General features: G+C 39.2%; 2 protein-coding genes across 3 annotated transcripts in view; both read left to right on the top strand.

The window, feature by feature from the left end:
* The window catches only part of sh3bgr (SH3 domain binding glutamate-rich protein), a 22,676-nt gene extending 1,576 nt beyond the window's left edge, over positions 1–21,100 (top strand). Inside the window, exons 2-7 of one of the 2 annotated variants that reach the window (XM_037677456.1) lie at positions 1,468–1,653; positions 1,731–1,811; positions 6,942–6,968; positions 9,887–9,913; positions 19,330–19,383; positions 20,516–21,100. In XM_037677456.1, coding sequence (XP_037533384.1) covers positions 1,468–1,653; positions 1,731–1,811; positions 6,942–6,968; positions 9,887–9,913; positions 19,330–19,347 — 339 coding nt within the window. In that variant the 3' untranslated portion in view covers positions 19,348–19,383; positions 20,516–21,100. Of the gene's footprint in view, positions 1–1,467; positions 1,654–1,730; positions 1,812–6,938; positions 6,969–9,886; positions 9,914–19,329; positions 19,384–20,515 lie in introns of both variants that reach the window. The other variant, XM_037677455.1, reaches the window with a different exon arrangement.
* A 3,118-nt stretch (positions 21,101–24,218) lies between these two features.
* Positions 24,219–24,919, top strand: part of igsf5b (immunoglobulin superfamily, member 5b) — a 43,046-nt gene continuing 42,345 nt past the window's right edge. The window contains exon 1 of the mRNA XM_037677780.1: positions 24,219–24,267. Within this exon, the coding sequence (XP_037533708.1) occupies positions 24,219–24,267 (49 nt within the window). The remainder of the gene's footprint in view (positions 24,268–24,919) is intronic.

Genomic DNA, 24,919 nt, shown 5'->3' with positions numbered 1-24,919 from the left:
ACAAGAATCCAGTCTTCTGTGATATCCTTGCGACCTGGACATGGGGTATCAGTGACCCCCTGCAACCCATAAAAAAAGAAATGGGTAAAGTGGATGGGTGGATGCATGGATGGAAGGAGTCTTTTCTTTTGTCTTAAAATGTAAAAATATCAATAAATGTTAAAAATCATTTGATGCTTTCAGTTTCATAATTTCACACCTGGCCAGAAAAGCCCCCTCTAACAAACTTAAAGTGGCCCATGGGCCACCAGTTGATAATAACTGTAGCAGGTTTTGTGGCTCTTGACACGTTTAATTTAGTGAACGAAAGGGCAGAATTGTCTCTTTTCATTGTAAAGGTTGCAGACCCCTGGTCATGACCATTTCCACATTTTACTGATGAAAATAATAAACTGAACAAACGGGTGATTTATGAATAAAAGTAGTTGAAAACATTTGTAACAGTCTGTTGGGTCGTTGAAACAATCTTTTTGCTCCTTTAGGAAAATCATATGTTCTAAATTATGCCACAACTATCGCAAATAGAAAGTAAGTGACTAGACGACAAATGGAATTCTGGGTAATTTTCCAAGTTATGATCACTGGGCGGGGTTACGTCCCCCCACCCCCGACGATAAGTGAAAAACCATGAAGTAGAAATGCTTTATTTATTTTAGTATAACATGTTGCAATGTTCTAAACTCTTAAACCTATGTAATTTTAACAACATGTCCTCCAGGAGCAATTTGAGATAAGTTGGCCTATCCAAGGCCAAACGGAGGAGCCAGTTTCAGATAAACAACAATTGTTTTGGGACAGATCAACTCTACTAATTTCCCATCTGCCTTCATAGTTTCTGCACTCAATGACAAATCCAAACAGCCAGATTTGTGGTCATTCCGCCGGTCTGTACTTGTAGCCTTCTCCAAGGTCGATTCCTTCATGCCAGCAAGTTCTAGCATCTGAGTCTGCGCGCTCACAGTGCATCCTTCATGTAAGGCAGGCAGCCTCACCATTGCCAAAACTGCTGCCGACGTCTTCCTTATTTGTCGATATCCCAGGTACTCGCTGATTCCAAAAAGCAGAAACTCTGTTATCATAAATCCGATTATGTACGTGTCTTCAACGTCCTCAATGGACAATACAGACACATCATCTTCCATTCACCCCTGGAATCCATAATATATCCAGCTGCGTGTGTTCCTTCAGGGCATGAGGGCTCTCCTGCACCCTGTCTTCTCGTCGAGAAAATTTTATCAATTGCGTTTTGAAAGACCAGCTGACCAGGTCCATAATAATTTATGATTCAGAAGATGTGTAAAGAGAGGCTCTGAGATACACAGGACAAGAGCAAAAGCAGGAGGGGGGCAGGAGAGGGGAAGAAAGTGTCAGTCTTTGTCGAGAGCAAGCCAGAAAAAAAAAGTTCTCACAGACTTGTTCTGTCTGCGAGGATTTTTCTAAAAGCTATTCTTTATCTTTTTTCCTCAGATCAAGAAGAAGCAGCAAGATGTGGTGGGCTTCTTGGAGGCTCTCAAAGTGGATTACACCGAGCTGGACATCGCCTGCAATGAGGAGAACCGCATGTGGATGAGGCAGAACGTCCCAGAGGAGAAGAAGCCTGCTAACGGCATCCCTCTGCCTCCACAGATTTTCAATGAAGACAGCTACTGTGGGGTGAGCGCCAGGACTTTATCAAGAAAACATGGGCATCATGTGGTGTCACTTCTAAAACAGTTCTCTCCTTCGTGCAGGATTACGACACATTCTTTGATGCCAAGGAGGACAACTCAGTTCACGCCTTCCTAGGGTTGCCCCCTCCTCCTGGATCAAAGGTTGGGACAGTTTTGAGCTTTCTTTTCTATGGAAGACTTACAAAGAAAAAGAAAACCAGTTCTCGACCTCTCTTTCAAACTACTAATAACCTAAACCTGTGATCTGTCTGTTTTCAGAGCATATCATAAAAACACACACAGATTTACTTTCATATGTAAATATTTTTCTATAATTTTGAGTAATTAAACAAAACAAAGATATACATATATATATATATATATATATATATATATATATATATATATATAAATCTGTGTGTGTTTTTTTTTTTTTATTTTTTTTTTATTGTCGTTGTAGGTTTAATTTATATTAGTGATAAGTGGAATTAATGTTGATTTTAATTTTAATTTCTTTTTTTTCTCTTTTTTTAAAAATTCTGAAATAATGTAAATATTTAATACATAAATGTTCTGGATCTTTTTACCACGCTGCCTGTCAGCTTGGTGGCCGTTTTCTCTGACGTTTACGTTTTAATTTTAAATAGTTTTGCAACTTTTATGGAAACAAAGTTGCAAATTAACAATTAAACCAATTCAACAACGAGTTTATTAAAACCTCATATGAATGTGTTTTAGGATTGTTTATCCTCTGCTCCCATGAAAGGTGGGCAATCATGTAATTATCTGTGGCATGTTTGTCTGTTAGCAAAATAACCAGAAGACAGGTTTTAATTATTCAAAAAGCAATGTATATCAACTAACCTCAGCGAACACAACTCAGTTTTACAGATACTGAGACAGAAATTGTCGTGGTAGTAGCTGAGTCACACAGTGCAAGGCGACGGGTGATAAGCATTCTTTCAGGGAATGCTACTTTGGTTTGAACATGCATTCATCCGTTGAATGTTGCAGAAAGGTCACAGCATTTGTTTTTAATCTTCACAGATGCTCAGCTCCAGTCAGTCATTAGGCTGCTTCAAACAGAGTTCAACATTTGATACAATGTTCGAAAGAAAACATTATAGTTCGATGTGCAGGATTAGATTGACAGGATATGTTAATCTTAGGATTAGAAAGTCTCGTTCTCATTTATTTGTGTTAAACTTCATCATCTTCATTATGCAGGAAGCCCTACAGGCTGACAAGAAGCACATTTTGCAGAACGGAACCAGCGCTGAAGAGAACCCTGACAAATTAGCAGTAATGCTGTCAATATTTCTCCATTTGCCATTTTTTCATGTGCCGCCTCTTCTCATATAATTTAATAACTTTCCTTCCATCTGTAGCTGATGATTTGAACAAACTTTACTCTCCCGTCATCACTTGGTCCTGTGACACCTACTAATCATTTGTGCTGTGTGACATTTCATTTCACAAAACACACTAACAGTGTTAAAACTAGAGAAATTGCATTTCCTGCACAAATGCAGTGTATATGCTTATTGCTGAAGAACTTGCTGAAAAACAGCTGAAATTAGCTAAAACATGCTATAACGTAGCTGAAATGAAAGAACAAGCCTAAGTTAGCAGAAGAAAGCAGAAAGAAAACATAAAATGAGCACGAAAATTAGTAAATTAGCTAAAAAAGATGATTATTATTATTATTATTATTTTTTACAAAAAGCTGAAAAGTAGCTGAAAAGGCAGGAGGAAGCTTAAAACACTAGAAGTAAGTAGAGAGACCACAGTTATCGCCAATAGGCTTAAAGAAGCCGAAATGAGCACAAAAAGTGGAAATTATCTGAAAAAAGCAGAAATTTGTTAGAAAAAACAACAACAAACAAACAAAAAAAAAAACCCAACAGCTGAATAGTAGCTAAAAAGGCAGAAAGAAGCTTAAATTACCAGAAGGAAGTGGAGAGAGCAATTTTTTTCTGAAATGGGCTGAAAAAAGTTGAAATGAGTGCCAAAAATGTGGAATTAGCTGTAAATGCTGAAATTAGCATAAAAACAGCTAAATAGTAGCTGAAATGTCAGAAAAAGCTGAAACTTGCAGAAATAAGTTAGAAGAAGCATAAAAATGTTGTAGTTAGCAGAATGAATCTGAAAGGAGCACAGAACAGCTGAAATAAGCTGAAAGTAGCTGAAAAATGTTCAAATTTGCACAAGAAAGCTGAAAGAAGCAGAAGCAGAACAAAATGTGAAAGGAGCAGTCAAAGTTTGTAAACAGATCTAAAGTTTTAAAGGAGGGGGGAAATGAGCTCAATTATTTTTCTATGAGGAAAAATTGGCAGAAAAGGCTAAATATTTCAAAAAGCTGAAGTTCCACCAATACCAAAAGTCATAGCAGGATTGTCCTGAAAGAGCTGAACATTTTGATTTATGATCTGTTGAAATAGCACAAAAATGGTGGAATGAGAAAGATGCTGAAAACTATATGGAAGAAAAATGGATCACAATAGTGTGAATGCTTCATAAACATTCACACAATAAGGCCATTCATTTAGCACTGTGTTTATCACTCTGTTCAGCTTGCTGATCATCCAAGAAGCATCACGTTTAGTTTGAAATAATCATCTAAGCTGCTCTTTGTTTTGGTTTTGTTCTGTCTGTTCCTTTATTTTTTGTATTTTATACCTTTTGATTACAGCAACATATAACATACTGGTATTTCTCCTCCCAAAGGAATTTTCTTTTCAGTCTTAACAAATTCAGAGCAAGTTTGGCTCTGTGAACAGTTTCAACATTCATTATTTAAACATTTAGGAACGATCAATGATTAGAGCATAAGCAAACATCTCAGAAACTGCTTTGGTATACAGTATCTGTAATACTGACTCTGACATGACTTGTTTTGAACTAAGAGATGGCATCTGCTTAAATAATTAAGTGATAGCTTTTTTCCATTTTAATAATAAACTACTTCAGCTATTGTCATCATTATGCTGGCACAGGATGTGTGTCCGCCATGCTGGAAGATAAAGAAAGCACATTAACAGAGAAACGACTTGAACCATCAACAGTTTTTATCTGCAAGATTTATTTATTTACAAAGTTCAATGGCTTGTAAACTTGGGAAAAAAGTGATACAACACACGATAAAATCTAATATGATGCTTGAGGCAGCTGACAAGTGACAATATTGGCAGAAATTGACGTTATTGAACAACTTTGGCTGTTAAAAATATGTATGTGAGGAAATAATCAGATTATTCAAGTCAACTGTCGTCGACTTACTATACCGACATACATGTAGTAATCTAAATTAAAATAATTTGTATTTTTCTTTTAGGGAGTTCCTCAGCGTTCAGTGCTTGGAACAGTACTCTTTACCTTGTATATGCTTCCATTAGGTGAAGTTATTAAACAGCATGGGATAAATTTTCATGGTTATGCTGATGGTACACAGTTATATTTGTCCATGAAACCCGATGAACTCAGTAAGTTACTTAGACTACAAACATGTTTTGAAGACATAAAACCCTGGATGACCCTAAAATTTCTGTTTTTAAACTCAGACAAGACTGACATTTTGGTTTTTGGACCTGAGCATTTTAGGAATAAATTTTTCAGCCTTTTGCCCTCCTTGGATGGAATTAATCTGGCCTCCAGCACTAATGTTAAAAATCTTAGTGTTATTTTTGTTCAGGACATGTCTTTTATCCCCCACATTAAAAATGTTACTGGAACTGCTTTCTTCCACCTGCGTAACATCACTAAAATTAGAAACATCTTATCTAAAAATTATGCAGAAAAACTGCATTTGCATGCATTTGTCATGTCTAGACCGGACTATTGCAATGAATTCAAAAAACGTTCAATACAAAAAACAACTGGACTTTATTTGTAACAGAAGACGTTTCGCTCCTCATCCGAGGAGCTTTCTCAATTGAGAATTGAGAATTAAACTAAACAACAAAGAATTGAAGCACATGAAGGCAGTGGCAGTGGCGATAGTACTGGATTGGAGAGGGGTGTTAGTTAAGATGATTGAGAGAAGTGAACCATACTCTATCCACACAAGGAGAGCTGTTGGTCAGGCTACTTTTTGTTGCTCTCGAAAATAGTTATTGAATCAAGTGTTTACAAACGTAAATAAAACCAGATGTTAAACAACCCATTAAAATACACCAGAATGCAGGAAATGGCATCTACTTTATTCAAAATTTTATGGGGGAGGACCCCCCAGACACCCACTTCACACACCTATTTGCATTCCGGCATCATTTGGTTTACAAATTAAGCTCGGATGCTAAACTAATCTTTTTGGTTGCTAGCTTTATCTTTGTCTTGACTGTGCAGCTAGATAAACAGACTTTGACTTGATTTAGAAAGTTAAGACAGATATTTTCCACAATGCTTCATTATAAACCTAAAAAAAAAAAAAAAAAACTATAACCCTTTTAAAACTGTTACTATTAAAAGCTTTTCTACAGAACTAACACATTGATTTTACTTTCCTAATGCCTTCACATTTAAGGCAAACCATCCCATTTCTCTTTTTTCCTTCCAAAACAAAACATTCCTATATGTTTTAACTCGATGCTTGTTTTCTTTGATCACGCTCTTTCTTCCCGTTGTTTTCACCTCCCAACAAGGAGGTACCAGTAGAGGAGCATAACGGAGACGCACATGGAGAGGAGGATCAGGCTGCTGACGAGGAGGAAGGTGAGGGTGTCGAGGCAGATGATGAAGAAGAGGAGGAGGCAGACGAGGTTACAGAAGACACTTTACCTCCCACATAACTAAAACTCCTTCTCTTGTTGGTTTACTGCTTCTCCATTCCCTGAAACCATTAAAACATTTGTTAATTAACTCCCTCAGTGTTGCTTCATCTCATTTCCCCCCATTTTTTCAACGAATGCCTTTTTTTTTAAAGGTTTGTACATCATTCTTGTCTCCCGTCTTCTCTCACTGGATTAATTGTCACTTTAATTTCTCTTCAGCTTCAATGGGTATTTAACTATTTCAATATGTGTTGTGATTTTTGACTTGCTGCAGGTTTCTTGTTTGTTTTTATGGATTTTTTTTTTTTTTACATTAATGACACTGTCACAACCTGGCTTGATTTTGCAGCTGACGGTTTGAGGCATTTTAACTCACAATTAACTGTCCTGTTAAATTGTGTCAGAAAAGCCCCCAAACCGTCCCACTCTCTCTTGTTAAAACCGTTGATTTGTGGCTGCTATTGAGTGTGAGAATTGTTAGTATCTGAGATATCTAATACCGTCTTGTCTTCTCTATAAGCAGGCACAAGAAGAAGAGGATGAAGAACAAGTAAGTTTTCAAAACCTTTTCCATACTATGCTCTTATATAGAATTTACTGTGAAATTATTTTGTCTGTAAGAAGAGATTGACATTATTTTTTTAATTAAACACATTGTTTGTCTCTTAAACATAACTGAAAATATCTCCTGTTATCTCCTGCTTTGTTATTTTGCAAACCTTATATAAATGCAAGCTTATTCATAACTTTACAGAAAAAGGAAAGAAAAATGACAAGGTGTAAAATATAATATTTATTCATAAAATTGCTGCATTGCAATTGCTAATACCAGTAGAAAATTATGGGTGCACGATTGTTGGCAAGACTTAGCAGCAATATTTTTATTGGTTATTACATTTCGTGAGAGTGCATTAATGTAGCAAACATGGATGCTTTTAAAGAGTTTTATTTTTCTGAACAGCTGTTAGTTTCCTCACCTCTTCCCACCTCCTTCTGTCGTTCGTACTGAGTGTTGCTTTACAGATTGATTACTAAAACGACCTACATTTGTACATTCTATAATCTGTTCAGTTGACTCATCTTTGGTTTTATTTGTGGCTTGAGAGCCGCGTCGACTACTGTCACGATGCCGTTTGATGTAGCAAAGGTTCATAGTTGTCACTTGGCTGACATTTGGAATAAAACGGTTATCTTTACAATCAAAGTATTTAATCTAAACCAGTAAAAGCTGATAAATGATCTGCCACTACTATTCAATGTATTAAACATGGTGCAGCTGCTCTGGTTTATTTATTCATTTTCTTGAATAGTGTGCATTTCCCCCCAAAAAAATGACTGTAGATGCATTTCAAAAAATGTCTCTTGAACTTTTTTCAACCTTTTGGTTAAAATGGTATGTTTTCAGTCAATCCTACATTTTTGACTGAAGATTGTAAGACCTGGCTGGCGACAGAAAGCCTTCATCGTGATGCAGAGAATCTTGTTCAAAGCTATACTGGTGTGCTGTCTAGAAAGATAAGTGATTATTATTAGTGATAATTGACGACACAGAATGTCATTGAAGTAGCTTTGTACCGTCAGGGCCCTGTTTTACTACCAGAGGTTACCTGGCAGGAGTACACCTGTGAGCTTTGCCAGAACACAGATAGGGTTGATCCTTTCTCCTGGGCACTACCTTTCAACCACACAAGGGGGGTTGGAGTGAGGGGTGGGTCTGGGTGTACTCCTCCAGAAAATTTTGAATTAAGTAGATGCAAGTTCCTGCATTTTGGTGTACTTTAACAGGTTGTTAAACATCTACGTTTACCTACATTTGTAAACACGCCGCTTCTGTCAAGCATCCTAGCTGTTATTTTGACAAATTAGCGCCATTGTTTTGATACGTAATGTGAATAATACACATCAAACATTTCTCTCGTATTTTTTAATAAATAATAAAAGTTTTATTAATGAACCTCTTAATCTGTTGAACTGATTTGCCATTTTGTTGGGCTGTTTAATTATATTTTTGAGTTTTTTAAATAAAGTTGCGCAATGACTTTGGACTTTTAGGGGCGGAGATTTTTTTAAGGGTAGAAGCGCAAATGCTAACTTCAAAGGACACTTTTTTTCATTCATTCAACCTTTATTTATACAGGTTAGTCTCAATGATCCTCGAGGACTCATTTACAAGAGACCTGTTTACAAGAGAGACCTGTGTGTGATTTTAAGAAGCTCGTAAGTGGCTGTTGTGTTTAAAATGAGTGTTTATGTAATTATTTTCAGTTTACATATCCAATATAAGTTTTATTCGATCAAGACAGTCATATTTGTTCATAACTTTATTATTAGTAAGCCTGAGAGTTACTGGATCTGAGCAAACAGTTACCGGAATGCACTCTATCAAAATAAGAGAGTTCACGGATCCTGTTCCGGCAGGATCCGGCTCATATTAAGCCCTGGTTATACCATCACTCCAGACAGATAGTTTTGCTCTGGTGGAAATGATAACTTACACCCGGGCCAGTGAACCCGTGGTTCAACTGAGTGCAGTTGTTGAAACATGATGTGTTGTAAAGAGTCCAATACCTGTGTCCATATGGCAGGTGCAGATTCCATGGGGTTCTGTAATTTATGCAGCAGAAAACCATACTTTTCCCATGGTATGGTCTGTCTTTATGGACCCTTTATATGTGTGGTTGCATCATGTGCTCACTGATTCCAACATCAGATTAGTGACAGCTGTTCTCCATTCATGCTGGATGGAGGTATGCACAATCTGACCACCTGGCTTCATGCAAATCCACAACGAGACCCTGAGAAAACTCTTAATGTGTCCAAGAGGCAGCTTCCTCATCCGGTGACCTTCACTCACTGTTTTGCTTAGCCATCAGACACTCCAGCAACTGCCTGATAACACTATCCCTCCATTTATAATGCCACCAGCTTCCTCTGATGCCCGGTCTAGACCTGCTTTTGTGCAAATTTGTTCATGGCTGGTCTTCATGTTTACCAAATTGTTTCTAACTCCAGTCATGATCCTCATACACACTGTCAGACATTTCACTCCCTCTTTGCTCTATTGCCTATGTTTTCTTGGTTTGCTCCTTCCAGAAGAAAAAGGATTTGCAGTCAGAGGTAACTGTGCACTTGCGATCATTTCTGGGCATGGTTCCTTCATTTAGTAAAAAACATTGTGTGTTTGACGGTGCAAAGATCAGAAAAGCCTGTTATGGCTGGGTTAGGTTGAAGCGGGAGGAGGTTTTGGTGTGCTGGTTTCAACTCTCTTCTCTTTTTCCATGAGTTTTCTGTTTTACTCCCTTTCTGCTAACCTTTATTTCTTCCCAGTTAAACCAGTTTCCTGACCCTCTCATCTATTCCTTTAGGTTCTGTTTGTTTAAAAAAAGACCAGAGACATCCATGTAGCACATGCATGTGGTGCTCTTTGCTCCCCGCGCTGCATGCTGACCTGCTATTTATTTGTTATAGGAGGAAGAAGAGCTGCAACAACTTGAGGTAGATTTGAATTATTTCTTTATGTGACCATCTTACCTTGGTTCCTGTTTTATCTTTCTAATCATCCATCCTTTGCATCTTTTGACACCTCCTGCTATATGAAGCATTTTGTCTTTTTTGTTGTCCTCTGCCCATAGTTGATAAGTACAAAATTGTAAAGACAATTGAATTATTTACATATTTAGAATAACAGCTTTACATAAACATACAATTAAAAAAGTTAATTGATAAGGCAACAAGGAAACCTTTGGCAACCTTATGTTTTGATTGTAACCTGTAAAGTAATGATGAAAGTTTATTCAAGTGATTCTCATAAACTAATACACAGGCTAATAATGTTGTCATGATAGTTTATGTTCACACTTTTGTTTCTTTAGTTTGATCAAATTTGTATAATACATTTATTTGAACTGACAGTATGATTTTAAGGCACAGTCCTGTTTAATAAGTATAGATACTGGTCATTAAATTAGAATATGATAAAAAAAGTTGATTTATTTCAGTAATTCCATTCAAAAAGTGAAACTTGTATATTATGTTCATTCATTACATATATACTGACTTTTAATGTTGATGACTATAACTGACAACTAATGAAAACACCAAATTCAGTATCTCAGAAAATTAGAATATTAAGACCAATTAAAAAAAAACGATTTTTAGAAATGTTGGCCACCTGAAAAGTATGAACATGAAAAGTATGAGCATGTACAGCATCATTACTTAGTTGTTGCTCCTTTTGCCTGGATTACTGCAGCAATGCGGCGTGGCATGGAGTCGATCAGTCTGTGGCACTGATCAGGTGTCATGAGAGCCCAGGTTGCTCTGATAGTTGCCTTCAGCTCTTCTGAATTGTTGGGTCTGGTGTATTAGAATTGTGTTCTAGAATTGCGCCGCTCAAGGTGGCTGCATGTTGGAGCAGCTCTGTTACTTTCATTCTGAGATTTTGCTTTTGGAAACTTTAATTCCTCTTTTTCTGGATGTACATCACAATTTTTTGGATGATTGTTTCCTCTGGTATCGGATGCTGTGCACCTGGAAGGATGTTTACTGAAACTTTTTCAGTTTTGGACATTTGTTATGATGCGTAACCATGGTAACAAGGCAGTTTTCGACAACCCACAGCAGCTGATTAACATCTCAAAAGCTTAAATAATATCTCAACTACAGCCCCAAATCCCAAATGAGTTGAAAAGGATGTTCTGTGGACGCATTCTCATCTACCTGCCAGCTGTGCTCGAGTGCCTGACCACTGAGATCCTGGAACTAGCAGCAGGAAACATGGCTCAGGACAGCGGAAGGACAGGATCGTCCCTCGGCACCTATAGGTGGCTGTCCACAGCGACGAGGAGCTTGGCAGACTGCTGGGAGGGGTGGCCATCGCTCTGGGAGGAGTTCTGCCCGGCATTCGGGTGGTACTACAACCCGGGGGAACCGAGAGGCCAGCCGAGTTGGGGTGGACGGATTGGACAGCATCTACAGCCAGTTTCTTGGGATCCACTGTGGGATGGACCTTTACAACGAGAGATCCTTCCTGTCTACAGCCATCATCATTTATAACATCTCTTAATGAAATGAGGATAACAAGTTACAACAACAAAATAATTTCCCTCTGGGATTAATAAAGTATTTTTGAATTGAATTGAATTGAATTATATCTTCCTCTTCACAATAGCCCATAGATTTTCTATGCAGTTAAGGTCAGTCGAGTTTTCTGGCCAATTAAGAGCAGGGATACCATGGTCCTTAAACCAGGTACTGGTAGCTTTAGCACCGTGTGCAGGTGCCAAGTCCTGTTGGAAAATAAAATCTGCATCTCCATAAAGTTGGTCAGCAGCAGGAAGCATGAAGTTCTCTAAAACTTCGGCTGTGTTGACCTTGGACGTCAGAAACCACAGTGGACCAACACCAGCAGATGATATGGCCCCCAAACCATCACTGACTGTGGAAACTTGACACTGGACGACACTCTGACTCTGACTCTGAAGTAATGTGGATTCTGTGCCTTTCCTCTCTTCCTCCAGACTTTGGGACCTTGATTTTCAAAGGAAATGTAAAATTTACTTTAATCAGAGAACATAACTTTGGACCACTCAGCAACAGTCCAGTCGAGACACCTCTGACACTGTCTCTTGTTCAAGAGTGGCTTGACACAAGGAATGCGACAGCTGAACCCCTTGTCTTGCATACGTCTGAGCCAGGTGGTTCTTGAAGCACTAACTTCAGCTGCAGTCCACTCTTTGTGAATCTCCCCCATATTTTGTAATGGGTTTTGTTTCACCATCCTCTCCAGGGTGCGGTTATCCTTGTTGCTTGTACACTTTTTTCTACCACATCGTTTCCCTCCCTTTGCCTCTCTATTAATCAGAGTCAGAGTCAGAGTCAGAGTTTCTTTATTGTCATTCGCACCTCATGTGGTACATGTGGTGGAGCGAAATTATGTACACAGGGTCCCAGTTACATCCAACAATAAAATGTATAAGAAAAACAGTAATAACATCCAAGATATGAACTAAGAAAAACATCAACTAAATATACACTAAGCACTCATAACATAAAAACATTGAACATCAGCACAAACATGAACATGAGTCTGTGAGCAGATGTGCACGCATGAACACATCAACATTGAAACAGATCAGCAGCAACATGAAACAGATCAGCAGCAACATGATATGGTTTTACACAGTGATTATTCTAGTTAGAGATTCATGAGTCTAACAGCCTCAGGGTAGAAGCTGTTCCTCAGTCTAGTGGTTCTACACTTAATGCTCCTTAACCTCCTTCCTGAGGGGAGTGGGGCAAAAAGTGTGTGTGCTGGGTGGGTGGGGTCCTTCATGATGCAGGTGGCCCTCTTCCTGCATCTAGAGGTGTAGATGTCTGTGATGGTGGGGAGGCTGATTCCAACAGTCTTCTGTGCAGCCTTCACCACTCTCTGCAAAGCTTTTCTTTCTGCAGCTGTGCAGCCTCCATGCCACACATTGATGCTTGAGCACAGGATGCTCTCCACTGCACACCTGTAGAAGGAGGTGAAGACTGAGCTTCCCAGACCAGCTCGCCTCAGCCGTCTGAGGAAGTAGAGTCTCTGATGAGCTTTCTTGATCAGGCTGGTGGTGTTGTTGCTCCAGCTGAGGTTGTCATTCATGTGTACACCCAAGTACTTGTAGCTGGAGACCACTTCCACCGCAGATCCTCTTATGTTCAGGGGGGTGTAGGTGTTTTTGTTCCTTCTGAAGTCCACAATCATCTCCTTTGTCTTCTTCACATTGATGTGAAGGTTATTCTCTCTGCACCAGCTCTCCAGGTGTTCCACCTCTTGCCTGTAGCTGGACTCATCATTGTTTGTGATGCATCCCACCACCGCTGTATCATCTGCAAACTTTACAATGTGACAGCCTGGATGGGTAGCTGCACAATCATATGTGAGCAGAGTAAACAGAAGGGGGCTCAACACACATCCCTGAGGAGAGCCAGTGCTGAGGGTTATGGTGGAGGAGGAGAGGTTGTGGATCCTCACTAACTGTGGTCTGTTTGTTAAAAAGTCTAGTACCCAGTTGCAGATGGAGGGGCTTAGTCCTAGTGTGGATAGTTTGTCCATCAGGGTTTGGGGGATCATGGTGTTGAAGGCGGATGTGAAGTCCACAAAGAGCATACGGACGTAAGAGTTTTTCTGCTCCAGGTGGTTGAGTGCAGTGTGGACCACAGAGGAGATTGCATCCTCTGTTGATCGGTTCTCACGGTATGCGTACTGATGAGGGTCCTCGTTGATGTTGATGGTTGTTTTGATGTGAGTCATGATCAGTTTTTCGAAGCATTTAGCGACTATCGGGGTGAGGGCCACTGGCCGATAGTCATTCAGACCAGTCACTGTAGAGCTTTTTGGGACTGGGATGATGGTGGCAGTCTTCAGGCAGGTGGGAACCGTCTCCAGGGTAAGTGAGGTGTTAAAGATGTCTGCCAGCACCTCACAGAGCTGATCAGCACATTCCTTCAACACTTTTCCGGGGATGTTGTCTGGGCCAGTTGCCTTGTGCGGATCAATCCTCCTGAAGGTACTCCTTACTTCTGCTGAGGTCACGCTGAGATGCTCTTCATCGGGTGGTGAGGTGAGTCTGGTGCTGGGTGGTCTGTTCGGGTCTTCAAAGCGTGCATAGAACTTGTTGAGGGCATCAGGCAGAGATGGGTCTTTGGGGCATTGTTCACTCCTTCCTTTATAATCCGTTATGCACTTAATGCCCCTCCACATGCTCCGAGGGTCTTGTGAGATGAATTGACCCTCGATCCTCTTTGCATATGTGCCCTTGGCCCTCTTAATACCAGCAACCAGCTCTTTTCTTGTCCTACTCAGCTCCTCTGAGTTTCCAGACCTGAAGGCAGTGTTCCTGGCTTCCAGCAGGGTACGCACCTCTGCATTCAGCCAAGGTTTTCTGTTTGGGTAGCTTTTAACATTTCTGATAGTGGAGACTGTGTCAGTACATGTACTAATGTAACCCAGTACTGAGGATGTGTATTGGTCAAGATCAAGCGAACCTCCATTTTCAGCAGCTTCTCTGAAAACCTGCCAGTCTGTTCGAACAAAACAATCTCTCAGTATGGGTCCACTGTCCTGGCTCCAACATTTAACTTTCTTTTGTACCGGTCTGGAGCGTCTCAGCGGGGGCATGTAAGCAGGAGCCAGGAAGATTGAGATGTGGTCTGACAGTCCTAGGTGGGGGCGGGGTTCGGCTTTGTATGCATCTTTTACGTTCGTGTAAACACGGTCCAGCGTGCGGTCTCCACGTGTTGGAATCGTCACATGCTGATTAAAGCTTGGGAGACAGTCCTTTAGATTCACGTGGTTAAAGTCTCCGGCTACAACGTAAAGAGCCTCGGGGTGTTTGTTCTGCAGCGAGCTGATGATATCATGAAGCTCCTGTAGTGATTCATTAGCATTAGCGTCCGGAGGAATGTAAACAACTGTGATAAAAGTCACTGTGAACTCTCGGGGTAGATAATGTGGCCGACATTTCACTGTTATTTGCTCCAAAGCCTTCGAGCATGAGCTATTTACAACAGTACAGTTCGTGGACCAACTTTTACTCACGTAAATGCACACTCCGCCCCCCCGTGATTTCCCCGTTAGCTCGCTGCAGCGGTCATGTGCTTGGACACAGAGCTCTGTGAACAGCCAGCCTCTTTAGCGTCTTACCCTCCTTGTGAAAGGTGTCAATGGTTGTCTTTTGGACAAATGTCCAGTCAGCAGTCTTCCCCATGATTGTGTAGCCTACAGAACTAAACTGAGAGACCATTTAAAGACCTTTGCAAGTGTTTTGAGTTAATTAGCTGATTAGAGTGTGACACCAGGTGTCTTCAATATTGAACCTTTTCACAATATTCAAATGTTCTGATCTACTGAATTTGGGGTTTTCATTAGTCGTCAGTTATAATCATCAACATTAAATGAAATAAACATTTCATATACATCAGTCTGTGTGTAATGAATGAATATAATATACAAGTTTCACTTTTTGAATGAAATTACTGAAATAAATCAACTTTTTCATCATATTCTAATTTTATGACCAGCACCTTTATATTCACTTGTTTGGTTAGTCATCTGTTGTTGTTAGTGGGTCCACAGCAATGAACTCATAAAGCAGGGCTATTCAACTGGTGGTCCGGGGGCCAAATCAGGCCCATGGGTGTGCTTAGTTTGGACCACAAATGGGTTCATTTTTAAATAAAATTTGATTTTAAATTGTAAAACAAACTTACCTAAGAATAACTGCTGCATGTCCGTCCCCTGAGCTCTCAGCTTTCAGTAACTGTGAACCCCTGAGAACTTTTGTTGAATAGCCCTGTTAAAGGAATAGTCCAATTTTTTTAAAGGTTGATTCTTTGAAAAGGTTGTGAACAATTAATATCTCACCAGTTGGAAAAAGCTCCTTAAATGGCTCCCCACTTTAAAAGATTTGAACTACTGCTTTAAGTAACAACAGAATCAACCCTTTTAGGTTTACTAATGCACATGTGTTAAATCAAGCTCCACTACCGCAAAGTTTCATGGCTATTCCTTTTACACCGGCTTTTTATTGACTGTTGTACACAAACGTGCTTGTAAATTAGTTTTATTGTTATTTTACGATTAGTATTAGGAATAGGTTAGGATTTAACGATGTGTGCGATGTGTGCGCAATGTTGCAGAGCGTCTGAACGACTGCAGAGCCGAACTGAAACAGTTAGATCTGAACATTGTTTAGATCAAGTGTGTTTCAACGAACCAGAAGTAGGCATGAAACTACTTAGACCACAATGCATCACCAAACACTGACTCTGTGCATGCGTATTAGTAACTGTAACTGTAAAAAGGTCAGTGCTTCATGGGTGCCTCTTGGCCCTGAGTTTTGCCTGTCAGAGTTTGTCAGTCCATGAAGACTTTGTTGCATGAACTTTTTCAAAGAGTTTAGTTTTAATCAGATTCCAAATTAGATGTTACATCTTTCAGGGTGCAACAATGTTTATTTTAAACTCAAAGCAAAGTGCATAAAGGTTGGTTCATGGAAGCAGTGTATGTCAAAGGGCTCTGCCTCTGAAACATTCCAACTTGCTTCTGCTTCACTGCTTCGCCTCCTTTGCATCCTTCCTTTTCTATCAGTTGTGAATGTTCCCCATTTTATTGCAGGACCAAGACGAAAGAGGCAGTGCTGTATTTTTTCCCACGTCGTTTTGTTGGTGTTCTGTCTTCTAGGCTTTACATTTCTTGTTGGTTTTATTTCTGTGTGCTGCATGAGGCTTGTAGGATCCTTTTTTTATAGAGTGTGTGATGGTGTGCAGCACGATTACAGTTCACTTAACGTTTAAAGAGGAACTAGTGAGGAATCACAAAAGGCATTCATACATGGACCAGTATCCACCTACCTGCTTGTATTCTCCAATTAAATGCACCCTGATTTCATCTTTCATAGGAAGAAGAAGAGTTGGAAGAAGAAGAGGTATATGTTTTGATTGTGGGCTTTTGTTTCTGTTGGGCATGTTGTGAATTATACTGAGGTTTTTCTGCATGAGCCAGTCACAAATAAAAACCTCATGTAGACACTTTTGTCTCTTCCTAAGTCCATCAGAGCAATCCTCCACACTAACTGTTCAGTCCTCTAAGATTAATCTTCACCATTTTTAACTGCAACCACTAACGTGAAGACCACTCATCCTCATTTCATTTGATGCATGACTTCACACAGTCCACCAACTTTATTTTTGATGTATCCAAGGTAGAAGATAACGTGTCGAACACCCACATTTAAGCAGTTTTTCTGTTTTGCACACCTGAAGTCCTACCTGCGCTTGACATGCCTGTAAACTGTCTTGTTCTTTGCTGTGTTCAGAGGTAACATCTGTGTGGGATATGAACACAGACAAAATGTAACAAACATTTAGAGTACTTTGGTGTTTGGGTGTTGTATAGAAACTGCTAGGATGAAGGTTAAAAAGAAGAAAATCTTTTGGATTGTTCTACCCTGATGTTTTGGAAGAGCTTCTGTTCTGATTGTATTTATGCATCAAACACTAAATAATCATTCTGCAGTTGTAAACTCCTGACAATTTTTTTTAAGGCAAGTAGGCATAATTTTTTTTTTTAATAAACATTTTTTGCTTCTCATTTATGGAGCTTTCTCAATCCAAACAGAAAGAAATGGAGTTCCAAAAGTTTAAGTGAGTTGCTCTGTTTGTGCGACCTGAACTCACACTCAAATCACTTTTCCTCCTCTTTCTCCTGATGATCCCCAGGGTCCTTGTTGGCCTGCTCCACATAGATGTTTTGGTTACATGCGTGAAAGTGCAAATTAGAGCTTAATTCACTGGAAATTAGATTCAAAACTGTTAGTAAAGTCGACACAGTACCCTTCCTCCTAGTGCTGGACGATATGGCCAAAACTTTTATCACAATATATTTCTTAATTTTGGTCAATAACGATATAATCCGATATTGATATAAACAATATTAAAGCCTCAGAAATACTGTACAAATAAATTAATGTTCACCTTTTATTTGTATTTAGCATTCAAAGAAATTTGAACTCACCGTCAAATAAACATAAAACTCTCAACTTTGTTAATATTAATAGTTTGAACTTTAAACAACAACATAACCTAACTTCTGCGTTTGCTGCATGTGTTTCTCTTTTGATACAGCTGGGGGGGTTGTTTCAGGGGCACGTTGACTCAAACTTTAATTGTGCTTCATCCTCTGACTCTCATCATATTCTATTGAGTGGAACAAGTTAGATGTGTTCCCACCGCTAGTTGTAACGAATCTCCGGTACATTTTGCAGCACGACTGAAACCTGCAGTTTATGGGATCTTAGCTAGCCGAACCACTTCCACACCGCTGAATTAGTCTTTCCTCTCTTATCAGATATGTCATCTGTTTTCTCTTCGCTTGTGAAACCTTGTTCTGTCACATTCTGACGGTCACGGGCACTCATTTTGAAGCGAAAACTTACCGTGCGTTGGAGATTAGCCTAGCCTGCTACTGCTAACTCCTTCTGAATCTGGACTCGATCTCCTCGTAACTTCTGCGTTCCCACGCACTTTCGTAGTTGTGTTGTGGCTTTTTCGGTTCAGGTTGAAACTGAAGCGTCCGCTTCAACCCAAACAGAAAAAAAAATGCGTCAGTGAAATAATAAAAGTCTATCGTGACATAATGTATATCGATATCCAATTATTGTCAAATCATTGTCCAGCCCTACTACCTCCTTAGTTTAATGTTGGTCTGTTCCTTGTTTCTTTTATGCCATTTTTAAGCCATCTGTATTATTTGTCCAAATCTCTGAACAGTATTGTCTTGAACGGTAAATGGACTACACTTATATAGCACCTTTCTATTTTATTAAAATACTCAAAGCGCTTTACACTACAATCTGTGCCATTCATACACTGTTAGGACACACATCGGAGGTAATGAGGGGTTCAGTGTCTTGCCCAGGGACACTTCAGCATGTGACTGCTGGTGGAATCAAGCCCAACAACCATATTGACATTCCCCATTCCTTCTTGGGATCGAGGGGAGGGAGAATGATTTGCCTTTGAAAAGGGTTTGAAAACTCAATCGTCCAGTAGACAAATCATAAAAAAGTGTTAAATCATGTAATTTGGACAGTTTCTTTTTGAGTTCAGCTCTCATAAACAGAGCAGCTCACAGCAGCTTTAAAGCTTGGAACTACTCATTTTTCTATTTGATCTGATTAAGAGTCTTAGATAAGAAGCAAGCTGTCTTTATAAAACAAGAAAAGAAAGCCAGCCGTCTTTAAACAACAAAAACAGCAAACTTTAATTATCACCGTATCCTGGGTTGTCCTGTTGTAATTCTTTTTTGCCATCTCTCACATCTTTGTGTCTAAGTGTTGCATATAAAGCCACCATTCTTTGTGTTTCCACAGGAGGAAGAGGCTGAATAGTTTAAAGTGGGGCGACAATGGTGGCCAACAGTTCAGGTAAATTACTTATGCTCACTTAGTTGCTTCAGCGCCTCTGTTGCACCTTTGGGTGGCAGTAAAACACCACGTGAATTGAGTGAGCAGCACCCGCTTCATGCTGCTTGTACATTTGGCCTTTATCTAACCAAATTAATTAAAAAGATAAACCTGTATTTAGAATTTGGTTTGCCTCTTTGACTTTGCTGGCAAATTAAAAGGCAAATGCATAAGTACACAATTACTCAACCTGTCACCGCGGCAACAGTTCCAAATGTACCTGTGCTGCAGTGGCTTTTATTGTGTGAATGCTTATAAAGCACATTACTAAGATCCTGTTTTCACTTTCAGTTTTCAGCATCTAACTCATTCCGCATGTTTTTGTGCTATTTGAGCAATTCAGATATCAAAATGTTTAGCTCATTAAGGACATTCCTGCTACGACTTTAGCTATTTATACATTTGTACAAAGTACAATTATTACTTTAAAAAATATTTAGTTATTTTCTTTCATTCATTTTTCATTGAAAATATAATGGAGCTACATCCTTCAAGCACTTTGGGCTGTTTACAGCCTTTTTATGCTCGTTTCAGCTATTGCTCTGTTTTTTTTTTTTACTTGATTTTGCTAATTTCAGCTGCCTTTAGCTCCTTTCTGCTCATTTCAACTTTTCAGCATTTTTCTAGTCCCCCCCCCTTGAGTTTCTTTCTGTTATTATTTTTTTTAATCAAAGTCTTTTTTTAAATTTATTATTATTATTATTATTTTTTAACACAAACAGAACAGAGAACATAAAAAAATAAACCCTTCCACCCCTCCCCACCCACACCGGATCAGCCACACATACATATAATAATAATAATAATAACAATAATCTTCATCTTCAAAGCAAGATGTTTAGTTCTGCTCAGTGTTTGTGAATCTGTGACGTGCTGCAGGAAAAGTTTTAAGAAACAGTCGGTGAAGGAATGGGCAAACTGGTCCTTCGGAGCCCACGTCACGTTTAGTTAGAGGAAGCTGCTAAGCCAGCTCTAAGACTTGCCTCTGGAAAAGTGGTCATGCTGGGTGGCACGGGCGTATAGTGGGTGGTGGCGGCTACATCTGACAACTGGTGACCTTGTTTTTCTCTCATCTGTTTGTCTTGTTTTCTAGCCTGAAGGAGCCATAATGTTCCATCTCTCCCTGACCCCTGCCCCACCCCTACACACTCTTAAGGCCTCGTTGGACAGCGTCTCACCACTGGACTTCTCTGGAAACCAGTAGTTCAAAACTGGCCTAACCCACTTTTGACTGCAACGTTGACTTAATTGTTACATCTAACGTGTAGAGACATGCTGTAATCAAAAAATGTGCAGAGTAGGCAGAGGGTATTTGTTATAAGTAGCTTTTGTAAAAGGCAGTTTTGTTGAACTCAGGCAGATTTTTCATTTTTGTTTCTTTTAAAATTCTTATTTATTAACCTTTAAAAAAAAAATAAGAAAAAAAAGGCACATTTAGTTTGTGGCTCCTGGATTTATAATTCACCTGCATCTCATTTGTGCCTTGCTTCCTCTTTTTATCCACTGAATGCCAACCGATACTTTTGAACTTTAAATGAAGAACAAATGCACACTTCTCCACCAGAACAAGAACTTCTGCCAATACTGCAAACTGATAATGCACTTGTTGTACAAAGACTGAAACACTGACCTAAAATATGGATGTGTTGGTAAAATAAAGCAGATTGAATAAAAAAAACTCAGGTTATATTTTGTTTTTATTTAGATGCCTTTGAAAGCACATTTTAAGTTCAGAGAGACGTCGAAAGAGTTGAGCAGTGAAATGGTGAACAAAAAGCTATTTTTATATCTTGGGACTCTAGAGCTTGTCAAGACTTATTAATATTAAAGTCGTAAAAACTATAGAGCTTGATTTTTTTTTCACTTCATGCATGAATATACGAAGAACACATTTGCAATTCCAGATTCTACAACCTGCTGCATTTTCTAGAAAAAACAAACAAACATGCAGATATAGATATTCTTTATTGTCGTTTGCACCCCATGTGGTACATGTGGTGGAGCAAAATGACTGTATGTACACAGGGTCCCATTTACATCCAAAAATATAAACTGGATTCCAAAAAAGTTGGGACACCAAACAAATTGTGAATAAAAACTGAATGCAATGATGTGGAGGTGCCAACATCTAATATTTTATTCAGAATAGAACCCAAATCACAGATCAAAAGTTTAAACTGAGAGAATGTATCATTTTAAGGGAAAAATCTGTTGTTTCCAAATTACATGGCGTCAACAAATCCCCAAAAAGTTGTGACAAGTCCATTTTTACCACTGTGTGGCATCCCCCCTTCTTCTTACAACACTCAACAGACGTGTGGGGACAGAGGAGACCAGTTTCTCAAGTTTAGAAATAGGAATGCTCTCCCATTCATGTCTAATACAGGCCTCTAACTGTTCAATCGTCTTGGGCCTTCTTTGTCGCACCTTCTTATGATGCACCAAATGTTCTCTATAGGTGAAAGATCTGGACTGCAGGCCGGCCATTTCAGTACCCGGATCCTTCTCCTACGTAGCCATGATGTTGTGATTGCTGCAGAATGTGGTCTGGCATTATCGTGTTGAAAAATGCAGGGTCTTCCCTGAAAGAGATGACGTCTAGATGGGAGCATATGTTGTTCTAGAACCTGAACATAGTTCTCTGCATTAATGGTGCCTTTCCAGACATGCAAGCTGCCCATGCCACAAGCGCTCATGCAACCCCATACCATCAGTGATGCAGGCTTCTGAACGGAGCGTTGATAACAACTTGGGCTATCCTTGTCCTCTCTGGTCCGGATGACATGGCGTCCCAGTGTTCCATAAAGAACTTCAAATCGTGACTCATCTGACCACAGAACAGTCTTCCATTTTGCCACACTCCATTTTAAATGACCCCTGGCCCAGTGCAAACGTCTGAGCTTGTGGAGCTTGCTTAGAAATGGCTTCTTCTTTGCACTGTAGAGTTTCAGCTGGCAACGGTGGATTGTGTTCACTGACGATGCTTTCTGGAAGTATTCCTGAGCCCATTCTGTTATTTCCTTGACAGTGGCATTCCTGTTTGAGGTGCAGTGACGTTTAAGGGCCCGGAGATCACGAGCATCCACTAGAGTTTTACGGCCTTGACCCTTACACACAGCAATTGTTCCAGATTCTCTGAATCTTTTGATGATGTTATGCACGGTTGATGATGATAACTTAAAAGTCTTTGCTATTTTACGCTGGCTAACACCATTCTGGTATTGCTGCACTATCTTTCTGCGCAACAATGGTGGAATTGGTGACCCTCTTACCATCTTGGCTTGTGAGAGACACTGACACTCTGAGAAGCTCTTTTTATACCCAATCATGTTGTCAATTGACCTAATCAGTGTTAATTGGTCTTCCAGCTGTTCATTATATGCTCAGTTTCCTTTTTACAGCCACTTATTGCTACTTGTCCCAACTTTTTTGGGATTTGTGGACACTGTGAAATTTTGAATCAACATATTTTTCCTTTAAAATGTTACATTTACTCAGATTAAACTTTTGATCTGTCATCTATGTTATATTACGAATAAAATATTGACATTTGCCATCTCCACATCATTGCATTCAGTTTTCATTCACAATTTGTTTAGTGTCCCAACTTTTTTGGAATCCGGTTTGTAAATGTAAAATAAAAACAACAATAAGATCTAAGATATGAATTAGGACTAATCAGAAAAAGAAGAACATTTTCACATAGACATCATATAAAAGACATACATGATATAAAATGTATTATGAGCCCTACCTTAGCTAGCATAAAAGAAAGTCTATGCTCAAAGAGAACTTGCAAACTCTACACAGAAAGACCCCAGCTGAAAGTCAAACCCATGGACCTTCTTGCTGTGAGGCGACAGCACCAACCAACTGCTCCACTGTGCAGCTCTTCTCCTGATTGTCAATTATGATTACTGCCAGTGAGTTGAAGAAGGTGAGTAGAAAGTGTCAAGGTCTGGAAACCAAAACCAATAAAGTAAACAATATCACAAATCAAAATACTACAAAACATGTATTAATTTATCCCACATGAATAAATCCACTAACTCAAAAGTAGGGGGTCTTAGTCTTAGGAGCCTGAGTATGTAGAAGAGACATTTGTTTGCAGTCTGAATCGCCCTGTGCGTAGCATGGGACAAAGTTCCCACTGGTTCAGGTAATAATTAACGGAGAAGTTTTGGGTGAAATGACTGAGCTGAGCCGGAATGAGGAAAATCATTGAGATGTGTTCACGCGTGTGATATTTGCTGGTCATCCACAGAAACACCTGGCAGAGGTAAGTCATAGAAACTAAACAGAGTTTATATTTATTGTATGACTGAATTGCAACTTATACGCAGAAATTCAGCTTTTAACCCAGTGGGAAAAAAGTTTGAGACAAGCAGTGAGTCAGATTACAAATCCCCAGTAATTCTACGTGTCTAATTACAGTGGTTTTAATTCAGGTGATATAAATAGTTTGTATTCTGAACTCAAGTAACCAGGGAGTAAATAAAATATTTTTGTGTGGACTGTCTATCAGCAGGTGTAAAATAAAGTACAACACAACAGTAGATGATAGTACAGAAAGGTACACTGTCAGATTCCAAGACTGTACTTACACAGTCAGTGATTTAAATACTGAGGGAAACTTGAAGGCCATTTTAAAATGATATATTTTAGTCCTGAAATTACCCAAATGTAGGGTGAACAGGTTCTAAATCTAATCTTTGATTTTAATAAACAGGAAATGTTTTTATTTTTTAGGGTCATTTAATATTGAATAATCAACTACCTGGATCAACAGATCAAATATGGACATCCCCCTGTTGTTGGCGCTTCTGTTTTCGTGCATGTTTGAAGGTGAGACTTTGGTTCAAAACGATTAAATCTGGTTTCTCAATTGGATGTTTCACAGAAGATAGTGGCTTGGTTTTATTAACATCACCAGTTGCTCCATGCTGTAGGACCAAACAAACTAAGGGTTTATTGATCTTTCTGTACTTTATACAGTACATACATTTGTTTTTAATGACAAATGATACTCTAGACACTGATTATATTGTATAAATACTGTTTTGTGTGGTTAGCTGGCTTTAGTAACATATTTTGAGCCACAACAAGTACCATAGATTTTTTTCTTAGGGATTTAATTTCCTAAACAGATGCACAATTTAGAGCATTGAAAGCTGGCTGTAAAATCTCAACACATTCACATTCAACCTTTATTTCTACAGGTTAGTCTCATTGAGCCTCGAGGACTCATTTATAAGAGAGACCTGTTTTAAACAAAGAACACAGATGGGCTACAGACAACAACAGACAATCAAATAAAACATATAAAATCAAAAGTAAATAGATAAAACTATATTAAAATGAAACAAAAACAGGCCCTGTGATGGACTTGCGACCCGTCCAGGGTGTACCCCGCCCCTCGCACAGTGATTGCTGGACATGGGCACCAGCGACCCCCGTGACCCAAAATGGAATAAGCGGGTAAAGAAAATGGATGGAT

This window comes from Nematolebias whitei, chromosome 6, assembly GCF_014905685.2.
Source record: "Nematolebias whitei isolate Nwh7 chromosome 6, NemWhi1, whole genome shotgun sequence".
Lineage (NCBI taxonomy): Eukaryota > Metazoa > Chordata > Actinopteri > Cyprinodontiformes > Rivulidae > Nematolebias > Nematolebias whitei.
Note: the sequence above shows the minus strand (reverse complement) of the source record. Positions and strands in the feature narration are given on the sequence as shown.